The sequence below is a fragment of the Juglans microcarpa x Juglans regia genome, chromosome 2D, assembly GCF_004785595.1.
Source record: "Juglans microcarpa x Juglans regia isolate MS1-56 chromosome 2D, Jm3101_v1.0, whole genome shotgun sequence".
Taxonomy (NCBI): domain Eukaryota; kingdom Viridiplantae; phylum Streptophyta; class Magnoliopsida; order Fagales; family Juglandaceae; genus Juglans; species Juglans microcarpa x Juglans regia.
This window is the reverse complement of record NC_054596.1, coordinates 8530005-8542418: the sequence shown is the minus strand read 5'-3', so window position 1 is coordinate 8542418 and position 12414 is coordinate 8530005. Positions and strand designations below refer to the sequence as shown.

Below are 12414 nucleotides of genomic sequence, written 5' to 3'. Positions count from 1 at the left end.
GAACCCCAAATCCTATGTGATCATTTTTTTTTTTTTTAAATGAAGATTTTGGGGTAAATTCGCATTTTTCTTTTCCCCCATCAACCAAATCGGTGGGTGCATCCGAAAATTGAAAGAGTGGAAACAGCATTTTTTTCTTCTTAACTGTTCCACAAACAAGAACCCATCCAGCTCCTCTTCCACTGTCCCTGTTACAGTACAACACCACGCGCTTATGTTCTCTCTGCATACTACAAGTACCACCACTTTACGCGCTACGCAAACCGCGCGTATTCATAGACTTGTTAAATCGGGGGCAACAAACAAAACATCAAAAGACCTATTGCCATCCGATAGGACCACGGATCACTCTCCGCGACACTGCGCGTTGGATTATCACTCAACAAATAGCTGTCGAAGAACTTCGGGAAACGGAGAGAGTACGAATGACGGCCGCTGCCGAGTGTCTCACTCTCTTTCTCAGTCAGTCACTAACGTCTCTTCACCGCCGTTTATAGCTCTCTCTCTCTCTCTCTAAAACCACAAGTTCGCCTTTTCTCTCTCTAGAGCCTGTCCTATCCTCACCTCTCTCTAACATTAACATTCTCTCTCTGTTCCTTTCAGTTCACGCCAAAAGCCTGCTCTCTCTCTATTTCTCTCTCAAAAGGAAAACCAGAGCTCACATCTTGTGTCTGAACTTATCACTCTCTTTCTCCGCATTTCATTTCTTCCGACGTTCGCCGTCTCCTTGCGTTCATTGTGCGTGGGTTCTTGTATTATTCCACCATGGAGGTGGAGGTATTCCTGCAGTGGAGGAGCAAGGAGCTCTCTCTGTGTTTAATAATCACCGTTCTGGCTCTTCTCTGTCCCATTGCTTCTCCACTCAACGACGAAGGTGCTCTCCCCGTGTTTGAGCTCTGCTTTATGTCTAGTCTTTCTTTCTTTTTGTATATTTTTCAACCGCTGAGGCTCATTTTGTTGTCCAAAGGATCTACAATAAGCCCCGGACTCCGTGGACTATATATGCAAGCTGTTATTGGCGGAAGAAATTAATGGCCATGAAACCAATAATGTGTGATGTTCCGTTTAGTTGCTTCGTAAACGGACGAAGAAATGGAAGGAAGAAAACACGAATCAATATTCTCCGACAAATAATAAAAATAATAATGTATTTTGATCTTCAGCTGCAGTTTTCCTAGACGACTGTCAACTCATATTGACTCAAGTCTATAGTTACCTTTTCTTGTTCTTCGTCTTGCTTATACACATTCCATCAGCAGCAAAACATGGCCCATGAAGGGAAATTTCAAATTTTAAAAGGTCTTTTTGTCATCGCGAAAAGTCTCCCTTCTTTTCTTCCAGTTCTAAAAGTTGTTTCTGGATAGCAATTTTATTTCTAGCAGCTCGCAGGCTTCGGAATAAAATAATATTATTATGGAGTACTTGTGAATCTGTATGCACTGATGATTGTAATCGGTAGATGCGCTTGCATCTTATGTCTTTCCAACTATTATATTCTAGAACTTGCATATAGGTGTTTTTTAAGCTAAAAGCTAACTTCCTCTGTTTTTGGGCGAATAGCTTCCTCTAATATATAAATGGTGGGCGATATTTGTAGGGAAAGCGTTAATGTCGATCAAGGCCTCGTTTAGCAACGTGGTGAACGTTTTGCTTGACTGGGACGATGTGCACAACCAAGATTTCTGTTCCTGGCGTGGTGTCTTCTGCTACAATGCCAGCCTCTCTGTGCTTACTCTGTATTGCTTCTCTCTCTAACACCTTTATTGTGTATCTTCTTCATTTTCTTTTTAGAGCTATTTCTTTTTCTTTTTTTTTTCGTCTGGATTTATATAGGTTTTGGCTAGGTTCTAAAGGTTTCTGGTACATTGTTCCAGGAATCTGTCGAACTTGAACCTAGGTGGAGAGATTTCACCGGCAATTGGAGATTTAAGAAACTTGCAATACATGTACGCAATTGTTTGTTCTGTTATTACTTGCTTTGCTTCATTTATCAGAATAAAATATTATTTAGCTTGTTCATTTTTTTACTTTTGTTTTTTGTTGAAACGGCAGAGACTTACAGGGGAATAAGCTAACTGGTCAAATCCCGGATGAAATTGGCAACTGTGCTTCCCTTGTGCATCTGTACAATTTCCATTTTCTTTGATTTCTTGTTTTGCCCCTTCTTGGGTGAAGACGTCTGGAGCGTTGTATTCTTTTTAATTTAACGACTTTGTTCTAAATGTAGGGATTTGTCTGATAATTTGCTGTTTGGGGACATTCCCTTTTCGATATCTAAGCTCAAGCAGCTTGAGCTTTTGTAAGTCTTGAATTTGCGTTTTCTTTTAGCATGTCATGTTTTATGTCAACCTGTTTTTGGTCATTTTAACTCAGAATTCTCCAATTTGCCGGCTACAGGAATTTGAAGAACAATCAGTTGACTGGCCCCATACCTTCAACACTAACCCAGATTCCGAACCTCAAGACTCTGTACGCTTTCTTTTCTCCTGGATTCTCCTGTACGCGTGGTTTTAACATGTGCAAATATATATGCATTGTGGGCTTTAAAACTGGTCATTTCTATGGTGCTGGTGTCTTAATTGTATCTCATGGTTTTTATCATCAGTGATGTGAGCTTACTTGGTGATTTTATTTTTTAGTGATCTTGCACGGAACCAGATTACAGGGGAGATACCGAGACTTCTTTATTGGAATGAGGTGCTTCAATACCTGTAAGTACCGGTGTAATTTCCACAGGATTCATCTAAAGATGCTGCTAGCCTGCTACCTTTATGTACTTGTAAAAAAAAATATGTGCTACCTGTTTATTACTCAGTCAAACGGGCACTGTTTCTGGGTTTTGATGCTTTGAGCTAATCGTTCATGAGGTTGAATGTTCCTCTTATGGTTAACAATTGTCTAACAGTCTTTTGTAGATACATACTTCCAACTTTTCATTCGTTTGGTTGAAATTGTTTCTACAGAGGGTTACGAGGAAATTCATTGACTGGAACACTTTCACCTGATATGTGCCAATTAACAGGCCTGTGGTATTTGTGAGTACAGATCATACATGCACTTATGAATTCCCACGGAATTGTTCCGTAAGTTTACAATTGTTTCTTATGTGATTGAAATCCTCATATTATTTGCAGTGACGTTAGAGGGAATAATCTGACGGGTACAATACCTGAGAGCATTGGGAACTGTACAAGTTTTGAAATCTTGTATGTTTACAGCCTTTGGTGACTTTTGATATGCTTCTCTAATCATCTACACATGTATTTATATATATTCATAGTAGTAACTTTCATGATTGTATCAATGATTTCAGGGATATATCCTACAATCAAATCACCGGGGAGATTCCATACAATATTGGATTCCTACAAGTGGCAACTCTGTTAGTTTCCTCCCAAAATCAACATTTTACTCAGTTTAAACACATTAGGAACCCTTTAAGTTGTTAGGAAGATTTGAGGACTATTTATGAAAATTTTGTTCTATTTGTCTATGTTGCCATTGAGACCTGCGTTACAGCTTTTACACACTTCTTCTTTTAGGTCCCTGCAAGGAAATAGGCTAACGGGGCAGATCCCAGAGGTGATTGGTTTGATGCAGGCCCTTGCTGTCCTGTACGTATGCACATTACTGCTTTCATTTCCATATTCTAGTGCTTATGGTATGACTGTTTCGAGTTACTTGTTCTGTCCTACACTTACAGGGATTTGAGTGAGAATGAACTTGTTGGGCCAATCCCACCAATACTTGGCAACTTATCATACACGGGCAAGCTGTGAGTTAATGTTGCCTGAAAAGAGAGTTTGCATACAACTATGTAGGATCATTTGTGTTTGACTCTGGCTGTTCCAGGTATCTCCATGGCAACAAGCTCACTGGGCCAGTACCTCCAGAGCTTGGCAACATGTCAAAGCTTAGCTACCTGTGAGATATCTTGCATGGAATAAATAGTTTGGGTGTTATGTTTTACATTATATTTTTTTCTGATAAAAAAATGTTTTAGTTTATATATTTTACTGAGCTAGAAGTCTGCAGGCAGTTGAATGACAACAAACTGGTCGGGCAGATTCCTTCTGAACTTGGAAAGCTGGAGCAGCTGTTTGAATTGTGAGATTTTGTTTCTATATGTTGTCTTCTTTTTCAAAACGTTATATGTTAATCACTGTTTCATTCTATGCATCAGGAATCTTGCCAATAATGAGCTTGAAGGACCAATTCCACCCAACATCAGCTTCTGTGTGGCATTGAATCAATTGTAAGATGGTGTTTTTTTTTTCCTTTGGTTCTTTATATGTTTTTGACTTGTGACATTAATTTCAATTTTAAATTTGTCTGCAATTGACTGGTCTTTGTGATTTTTTCCCACGTCCCCCAAGCAATGTGCATGGTAATCGCTTAAATGGATCAATCCCTTTGGGTTTGCGCAATCTGGACAGTTTGACTTATCTGTAAGAGTTGACTCACTGGGTTTGAAAGTATTTCGTTTATGATTTTTATTGCATGTTTTTCCTGTACATTATTGATAAAAGAAAACTTTCTGGACCTTACAGAAATCTTTCAGCTAACAGTTTCAAAGGCAGAATTCCTCTAGAGCTTGGACACATCATTAATCTTGATACACTGTAAGTTTCATTTGAAAATTTGTTTTTCTGGTTAGTATCCGTCTCACAAGAGGCGGCTGACTGTGTTACTCTTTTTCAGTGACCTCTCTCGCAATAATTTCTCTGGACCTGTTCCAGCTTCAATTGGTGACTTGGAACACCTTCTCACCCTGTGAGTCTGCAATCAAAGTTTCCCCCTCAATTTTACTTCAATTTTTTTGCATCCAATACTTTGAATTTCTTTGATATTTGGTGGTAATGTTCATGATCAATATTTGCATTTAGAAATTTAAGTGGCAATCATCTTGATGGGTCTCTGCCAGCCGGATTTGGCAACCTCAGAAGTATACTGATCATGTGAGTTTTAGGCTTATGTAGTAATTTTTGTTGGTGTAATCATAGGAGACATCACCTTTCGATATTTATCTTTAAATGTGTGAAACTTATCTTTAATTGTAGTGATATGTCGATGAATAATCTCTGTGGTAGCATCCCTCCAGAGTTTGGTCAGTTGCAGGATATCTTCTCTCTGTAAGTAACATCTGCTACCCCTTTCATAATTTGATGGTTTTGTAGCTGGCACATTTTTGGCTAAAGCCATTTCCTTCGTAAATGTTTCGTTAGGATTCTTAACAACAACAAATTGCATGGAAAAATTCCTGATGAACTAACGAATTGTTTTAGTCTTGCCACTCTGTAAGTTGAATTCCACTCTCCTCTTCCACTTCCATTCATGTAGTGTTTAGCATCCTTTAATATTTGATTCCTCAATTTTCAGCAATGTCTCTTACAATAACTTATCGGGAGCTGTACCCCTTATGAGGAACTTCTCACGCTTTTCACCAGACAGGTATGGCAAAAAGATTATTTTTATTTTTTATGATGACTCCTTTAATGATTCCGTGTACATTGAAAGCAGCTTCATAGGGAATCCGTTGTTGTGTGGCAACTGGTTGGGATCGATATGTGGACCTTATATGGCAAAATCCAGAGGTACTAATACAATTATGTACCGGCGGGGTGCATTTCAGTTCCCATTAATGAAATATTTGTTATGCCAACAGGCTTGAGTTCATGTTTTTTGAGGGCTTGGAACTTCCTCTATATCTGAGTAGTGCTATTGGAAGGTTTTTACACTACGCACTATCCACATTGCATAATTTGATTTATAAGATTTAAATTTTAGAATTATCTTTTCAAATATAATTATGTCAAGTGGATGGTACGTGGCGTAAAGGCTTTCAAATAAAATTATTTTATAATTTCATCCTAATATATCTCTCTTTTCCAGCGCTTTTCTCTAAAGCTGCAGTTATTTGTATGTCGTTTGGCTTCATCACCCTCTTGTCTGTGGTAATAGTTGCTATCTACAAATCGAACCAACCAAAGCAATTGACAAAGAGATCTAAAGGGAGTGGACAAGGTATCCAAACTTTGGCCAATGTACTTGCAAAATATTCCTATCTTTTTAACCTCAGGTCCTGAGGTGCATTTCTTTTATTTCTAGGTTCCGCCACGCTTGTAATTCTTCATATGGATATGGCTATTCACACCTTTGATGATATAATGAGAGTCACTGAGAATCTGGATGAGAAGTATATTATAGGGTATGGTGCTTCTAGCACAGTATACAAATGCGTCTTGAAGAATTCCCGGCCGATTGCAATTAAGCGACTTTACAACCAATATCCAAACAACTTGCAAGAATTTGAGACCGAACTGGAAACAATTGGTAGCATTCGACATAGGAACCTAGTCAGCTTGCATGGATATGCTCTCTCTCTCTACGGAAACCTTCTCTTCTATGATTACATGGACAATGGTTCTCTGTGGGATCTTCTTCATGGTTAGCTTGCCTATACTGTTTTTATTACTTGTTGATTTTCTTGAATTTGATGAGTTTTATGATTCATTTCTGGTACGAGAAGTTATGAATAAAAAGCTATGCTGTTATCTTTCTTTAACTTCTGGAATACAGGAAAACTTTTCAACTCTGGAAGAGAGATGTACTGTTTTTTAGGACTATGAATCAAGTGTATATAGTGTAGATTTTTCTTGGATATTGCCTACTGTTTTGACGTGGCATGTATTACAGGACCTTCAAAGAAGGTAAAACTTGATTGGGAGACACGACTAAGAATAGCAGTTGGGGCTGCTCAGGGACTTTCTTATCTTCACCATGATTGCAACCCCCGAATTATACACAGGGATGTTAAGTCGTCAAATATCCTGCTGGATGAGAATTTTGAGGCTCATCTCTCTGATTTTGGGATTGCCAAATGCATCTCAGCTTCAAAAACTCATGCATCCACTTATGTTCTTGGAACAATTGGCTATATTGACCCAGAGTATGCTCGAACATCCCGGCTCAATGAAAAATCGGATATTTATAGCTTTGGCATTGTTCTACTGGAGCTACTGACTGGAAAGAAGGCAGTGGACAATGAGTCAAACTTGCATCAACTGGTATGTTTCTCGATCACAAAGTTGTTTCTGTATGAATTGTTAAAAGTCTTGTCATCCTAAATTGGCAATAAATGAAGTTCAAGATCCTGGTCAAACTTGGTTGATTTTGCACACTGCAGTGTGATGTGATTAGTTTTGATCGGCCAATTTGGCATGTATGGCCATTTTGCTTTGGCTAATTGATAGGATGATTTCTTATTTGAATATTGGGACTGTCTGACCAAGTGTTGGGAAGTATGGGGCATCTGGTTAAAACTAAAATGAAGATGGATTCAATATTTTTCACTTCTGTGCGTGGTTGGGATCCCAATACATACAAAACAACAGGAGCCAGATATAAAATGCAGCGGATTATAGTTGTTTTTTTTCTCCCTTTTCTCATTATTGTTATTTTCTCCAGATATTGTCCAAGGCAGATGATAATACAGTCATGGAGGCTGTTGATCCTGAGGTTTCTGTGACTTGCATGGATTTAGCCCATGTCAGGAAGACCTTCCAACTTGCTCTGCTGTGCACAAAGCGGAACCCTTCTGAGAGGCCAACCATGCATGAGGTCTCTAGGGTTTTGGTCTCCCTGATTCCAGCACCTCCTGGAAAACCTGGTTTTGAACCACCAAAGACAGTTGACTATACTCAATTTGTGATCGACAAAGGACAACAGCAACCAAAAGTGCAGCCGCTGCAGTTTCAGCAGGAGAATAATTCTTCTGATGCTCAGTGGTTTGTTCGGTTTGGTGAGGTCATATCTAAGAATACCCTTTGAAGTTCCCCATTTCAGTCCTTGGCATCCGACAAGAAAAAACAAGAGGATGGAAGATAGGCAAAGTCCCAGTTTTTGTTCCTTCCCTAAAAGTTGATGAATATCTGGCTCTAATGACTTGGTTCTGGGACATCTATTACTGACTACATTTTGCTCGTGAACATCTGATGATACATTTTTGGACGGTTGAATCTGCCAACATTACGGTACAAGTAATCCTCAATTTGTAATGTGTATTTTGTTCGAATACATGCTGACAACATGTCTATGCTCCAGTATAGTTTTGTCTTATTTCCTCTAGTCCAACCATTTAGTTGTTAATGCCTTCACATTCAGACTTCCACAAGATTTAGCTTCTACTGTAAAGATTTTCCTCTTTTCTGTGACGGGTTTGCAGGAATTATATAATACTGCTCTATTGTCAACGAACCTGTCCAATTCATTATTCCGCAACCTCCGATAACTGAACTACAAACTAGATGATAAATCCCATATGGGTCGTCGTCATTTAGCCAATATATGTAAGTAGGTAGATCATCATATTCTCAGTAAAATTACTATCTACTACCATGTCTTTGTGCCCAACAAGCTGTTGCCAGATCAGGTTCTCAACGAGTAAGGACTTAAGAGGTCTTGTATGAACAGGCATAACGTCAAATGTGTCCAGCCTGCAAGGACTATCGAGATCACTTTCCTAGTGTGCAAATAATCCAGAAGCCTCCAAATTCTGATATTGAGACGAGATGGAACCCTATTCCCTAACAACCGCCAAGCAGCACAATGATACGGCAATCGTACGTCACCAGAAAAAAAAAGTATTGTAAGCAGTACAATATCTTGCAACAGATCATAAATTCGTGGTTTTGAAAATGACTTGCTTCTATGTGAATGACGGAAAAAGCTTTCAAATGCAAATCAAATTTGGAGTGTTAGATTTGTAAAAGATGAGATGAGAATTTTATAAATAATAATAAAATAATTTGAGTTAAATATTTATTGGGTTTTGGAACTGCTGCTTTAGAGTTATTTAAAAAAAAGAAGAGAAAAAAAGGAAAGAAAACACGAATAGAAGAAGATCCAGATCCCCTTCATTTGTCTCCCCTCTCTCAAATCCCATATTAGCACCCCAAGATTTGCTGGTGGTGCTCTCTCGTTCCTCTCTCTGCTACAGCTTGGCCAATCTCCTCTACGCGTAAGCCACCTCCTAATTGTCGGGGACCACAGTCTGCAAGGGTAACGTGTCGTGTTTTCTTTTTTTGATCAAAACAGTTTGGCTTATGTTCATTTCCCTCATCTCTTCTAGTGTCCACTCCTTTTATCCCTATCACTCGGTATTCCATCATAGTTAATTATGTTACAATCCCACATTGATTAAGTATGTAATTGGTTGGTGGTTTATAAGTTCCTAGACACCATTACCTTTTAAGTTGGTTTTCAAGGGTGAATTCTATCTAGTGGGTTTATAATAAATGGTATCAGAGCCACCACACGTATGCAGTCCATGTTCACACGATTGCAATTGTGTGGCACAGGGGGTAATGCCAACATAATAATGTTCGTTCGGGGTTAGGAAAGACCTAGCGCACAGCCAACCCGTGTGAGCGTCGGGACCGTCGTGGACATCGACTGCAGTATGGATGGTTGTTACGATCCCACATCGACTAAATATGAGATTGATTGGTACCTTATAAACCCCTAGACATCCTTCTCTTGTAAACCGGTTTTCAAGAATGAGTTCTGCCTAATGGGTTCATAACAAACTACTTGTGAGTTCTGCGAAGAACTTCTATCAGTCTTAATAATAATTCGAGGAGGTGGCGTGTGTCCTTTTCCATGAAAATACACATATAAAGCTTAAATGCACTCCAGATGTTTGATAAAAAATCCAAGACACGTTGAATAAAATATTAACAATTCTAAGTAGGAATTAAAAGTGAGACAAACAATATTTTTTTAAGTTTTGTCTTCCATGTACGACTCCCATATTATATGGAGATACTTTCAATAAATTTAGAGAACTCCGTAAGACACCATTTAAACTTGCAAAGCAATGCTCCTCCTCCCCTGGCACTCTTTGGCAGGTTAATGATTCAACCAGCCATCATGGTTTGTCTGAAGTGAAAGCCTGCTAGATTAGTTAACATAAGCTAGCGTACCGCCCTCTTTCATTTAAATTTCCATCCCGCCCAAAACTCATTCACTGAAAGTAAAACGAAAAGGAACCGTTTCATTAAATCACATTCCATGTCAGCTTAGGTGTGCAAAAACGCCTGAAAGAAAGAGTTTTCCAATTGAATATACACACGGTCTCATTTACGGATCTTTGGTGAGACCCAATTGGGGGAACACCAACTACTGAAAAAGAAAAGTGGAGATTAGTTATAGACTGGCCAGTGTCACCAATAAAAAGGGTACCTGTGAAATAACTAACGTTCTATCACCTCAAAAATCGGGTAGAATGAACACGAGGTTTCTTCTGCTTGGCCAAGTGACTTGCTGTTGGTTTCATTAAGGTAGAACTCCTCGATAAGGTTGACTTGACTGGGGACTTTGTTTTGGCTTTTGGCCCTGCTTCAGCCATCTGCTTATAAAAAAGAAATCCTAACGATACATGAATTAGTATTTGGATACACAACAAGAAGAAACATAAAGAACGATTGTAAGAAACATTAAAAGCTAGTTAACACCAAAAATAAACGTAGAACATGGAATATTTATCTGGTCAACTCTAATTTTATTACTTGTTCAAAATTGAAAATTTCAATAAATGGCTGCTTCAACCTCGTATCAAAAAGAGGCTCAATATCACACAATCTCCATTAGTTATTATTATCACTTGATATCACAAGACTTCCATTGGTATTTTTGGCCAATATAAGTAAGTTATTTATAAGACGTTTTCAGATTATAAGCAATTCAAAGGGAGTTGGAAGATGGAAAGGAAAATACATTAGCCACAAAGTGATTACACAAAAATAAACTTACAAACTGATGTGACTTGATGTGGAATGTCAGATCGTAAAGTTACTTTTATTATAAAGTAGATCTAACGGATTCTATGAAGTCACATCAGTTTGTAAGTTTACTTTATATAATCTCTTTGTGTCTGTAACAGTTCTCCGATAGAAATAACCACCGAATTGGATACAATACCAAACAGTCCAATTTGTACATTGTGCACCAATTTGTGAGACTCTGTTTTGAATTTAACTTTGCACTACTAGCATTTGACAAAACAACTTAAACATCACGATTCTTTGCATCTTTCTGCAGGTATGTTCATCTCGTCACTGTTGCCCAGAATTTCAAAGCCATGTTAAACATGAGAATGATCGAATAATACTTGTACCACCATTGCTTTATTTATTTAAAAAAAATATATCGATTTACTTCTAATGGTATAGTTAAGTACATGAAAAAACAAAGTTGAAGAATTCTATCAAGTATACCTTTGTTAAAGCCATTGCCACTGGAGTTCCTCGTTTCGGTGTTTCTACTTTCTACAGGAAGGTCTTTCCCCCACTTTTTCAACTTGACGATGATAGCTAGAAATTAAACGATAAAACATTTAAAAAATAATCGAGGTATACCATATAAGATATTCAGATACCACAACAGGACATGTCGTAAAATGTTAACTAGTTCTACAAATATGCATTCAATGTTCCAAATAGAAAATCGTTATCAACTTATACGAAATATAACAATTCCACCAAATGACGTAGACGGAGTATAACCATCCATAAACCAAATTTTTCTTAAACAGTCAACATGCTGTGGGTGCTTGCTTACGCGAAGGCGGATAACTCTGTGCGGATTCGAACCAGCGCTCGGCTTTTATAGCCTCGAGATCAGTCTCCGCCCGGGTGAAATCATAGAACGTAGCCGCATCGAACTCGTAATCGAGATCAATTTCTTCAGCCACGAACGGTTCCATAACAATCTCCTCCATATCTTCGTTCATTTCTGTATCGCATTCGCTTCAATTTCACTCTCACAACCACGTATCAGGCAAAGAAGCCAAGGCAAGGAACGCCATAGATACCGTATAGTTTCTCTCAATTCTCAAATTTTTCTTTACAGATTTTCTTTCTCCCCTTTATATGTCTTACTCCTTTTCTCGGAAACCCCACGGAAAATGAGAAAGAAAGCTCTGGTTTTACTGCTTCGCGATAACGAACCAAACCAACAACATTGATTTAAAGATTTTCCCACGCTTTCTCTCTCTTTCTCGGAGAACGAGAGAGAAAGCACCGCTCATTCCCTTCAAACCTCCATCAAAACTTTACTATCCCAATAACTTTTGCGACAAATCTCTTTGCCTAAGCCTTTAATTCCGGGAAAAATTATATATACAGAGAGAGAGAGAGAGAGTTAAAATGAGGAACGTTCTAATTGGGTAAAACCTAAATTATTCGTTGAGAAATTGGCGTCGGAACTGGCAGCGAGAATTTGGGACTATGTTAACTGTTAAGGAGCCATGAACTGATGGAAGTGAGTGGAGGAGGTGGTGAGGACGACGGAGCGGGCATTTTATAGCGCCAAAATTTCAGGAAAGCCCGAATTTTTTAACCGGTGGGGTCCGAA

General features: G+C 38.5%; 2 protein-coding genes across 4 annotated transcripts; one reads left to right on the top strand and one right to left on the bottom strand.

Annotated features, from left to right (window-relative positions):
• The first annotated feature begins 525 nt into the window (after positions 1-525).
• LOC121248238 (LRR receptor-like serine/threonine-protein kinase ERL2) lies at positions 526-8252 on the top strand. The gene is made up of 27 exons (XM_041146640.1): positions 526-874; positions 1598-1736; positions 1875-1946; positions 2053-2124; positions 2228-2299; positions 2398-2469; positions 2640-2711; positions 2964-3035; positions 3135-3206; positions 3314-3382; positions 3543-3614; positions 3704-3775; positions 3853-3924; positions 4036-4107; positions 4184-4255; positions 4377-4448; positions 4551-4622; positions 4702-4773; positions 4887-4958; positions 5061-5132; positions 5226-5297; positions 5380-5451; positions 5521-5594; positions 5893-6024; positions 6109-6447; positions 6697-7067; positions 7468-8252. The coding sequence occupies exons 1-27, from the start codon at positions 766-768 to the stop codon at positions 7828-7830; spliced, it is 2964 nt and encodes a 987-aa protein (XP_041002574.1). The 5' UTR covers positions 526-765; the 3' UTR covers positions 7831-8252.
• A 1445-nt stretch (positions 8253-9697) lies between these two features.
• LOC121248377 lies at positions 9698-12414 on the bottom strand. 3 transcript variants are annotated; one of them, XR_005937430.1, is made up of 5 exons: positions 11620-12414; positions 11277-11372; positions 10269-10428; positions 10051-10182; positions 9698-9952 (listed from the first exon to the last, which is right to left on the bottom strand). XR_005937430.1 is itself a non-coding variant. In XM_041146837.1 (4 exons), exons 1-4 carry the CDS (start codon positions 11789-11791, stop codon positions 10137-10139), a joined length of 474 nt encoding a protein of 157 aa, XP_041002771.1. In that variant the 5' UTR covers positions 11792-12414; the 3' UTR covers positions 9698-10136. The 3 variants fall into 3 exon arrangements, 2 of the variants coding, with proteins under 2 accessions (XP_041002771.1, XP_041002772.1); XM_041146837.1 differs by having other exon boundaries at positions 9698-10182; XM_041146838.1 differs by having other exon boundaries at positions 9698-10179.

Excerpts from the sequence above, each read along its gene's own strand:
- LOC121248377 (XM_041146837.1), bottom strand. The coding sequence starts at position 11,791 with ATGAACGAAGATATGGAGGAGATTGTTATGGAACCGTTCGTGGCTGAA. Across the intron at positions 11,373-11,619 it reads ACAGAGTTATCCGCCTTCGC|CTATCATCGTCAAGTTGAAA; the intron begins GTAAGCAAGCAC and ends TTTAATTTCTAG. Across the intron at positions 10,183-10,268 it reads CATTCTACCCGATTTTTGAG|TAGTTGGTGTTCCCCCAATT; the intron begins GTGATAGAACGT and ends TTTCTTTTTCAG.
- LOC121248238 (XM_041146640.1), top strand. The coding sequence starts at position 766 with ATGGAGGTGGAGGTATTCCTGCAGTGGAGGAGCAAGGAGCTCTCTCTG. Across the intron at positions 1,947-2,052 it reads TTAAGAAACTTGCAATACAT|AGACTTACAGGGGAATAAGC; the intron begins GTACGCAATTGT and ends TTGAAACGGCAG. Across the intron at positions 2,300-2,397 it reads CTCAAGCAGCTTGAGCTTTT|GAATTTGAAGAACAATCAGT; the intron begins GTAAGTCTTGAA and ends TGCCGGCTACAG.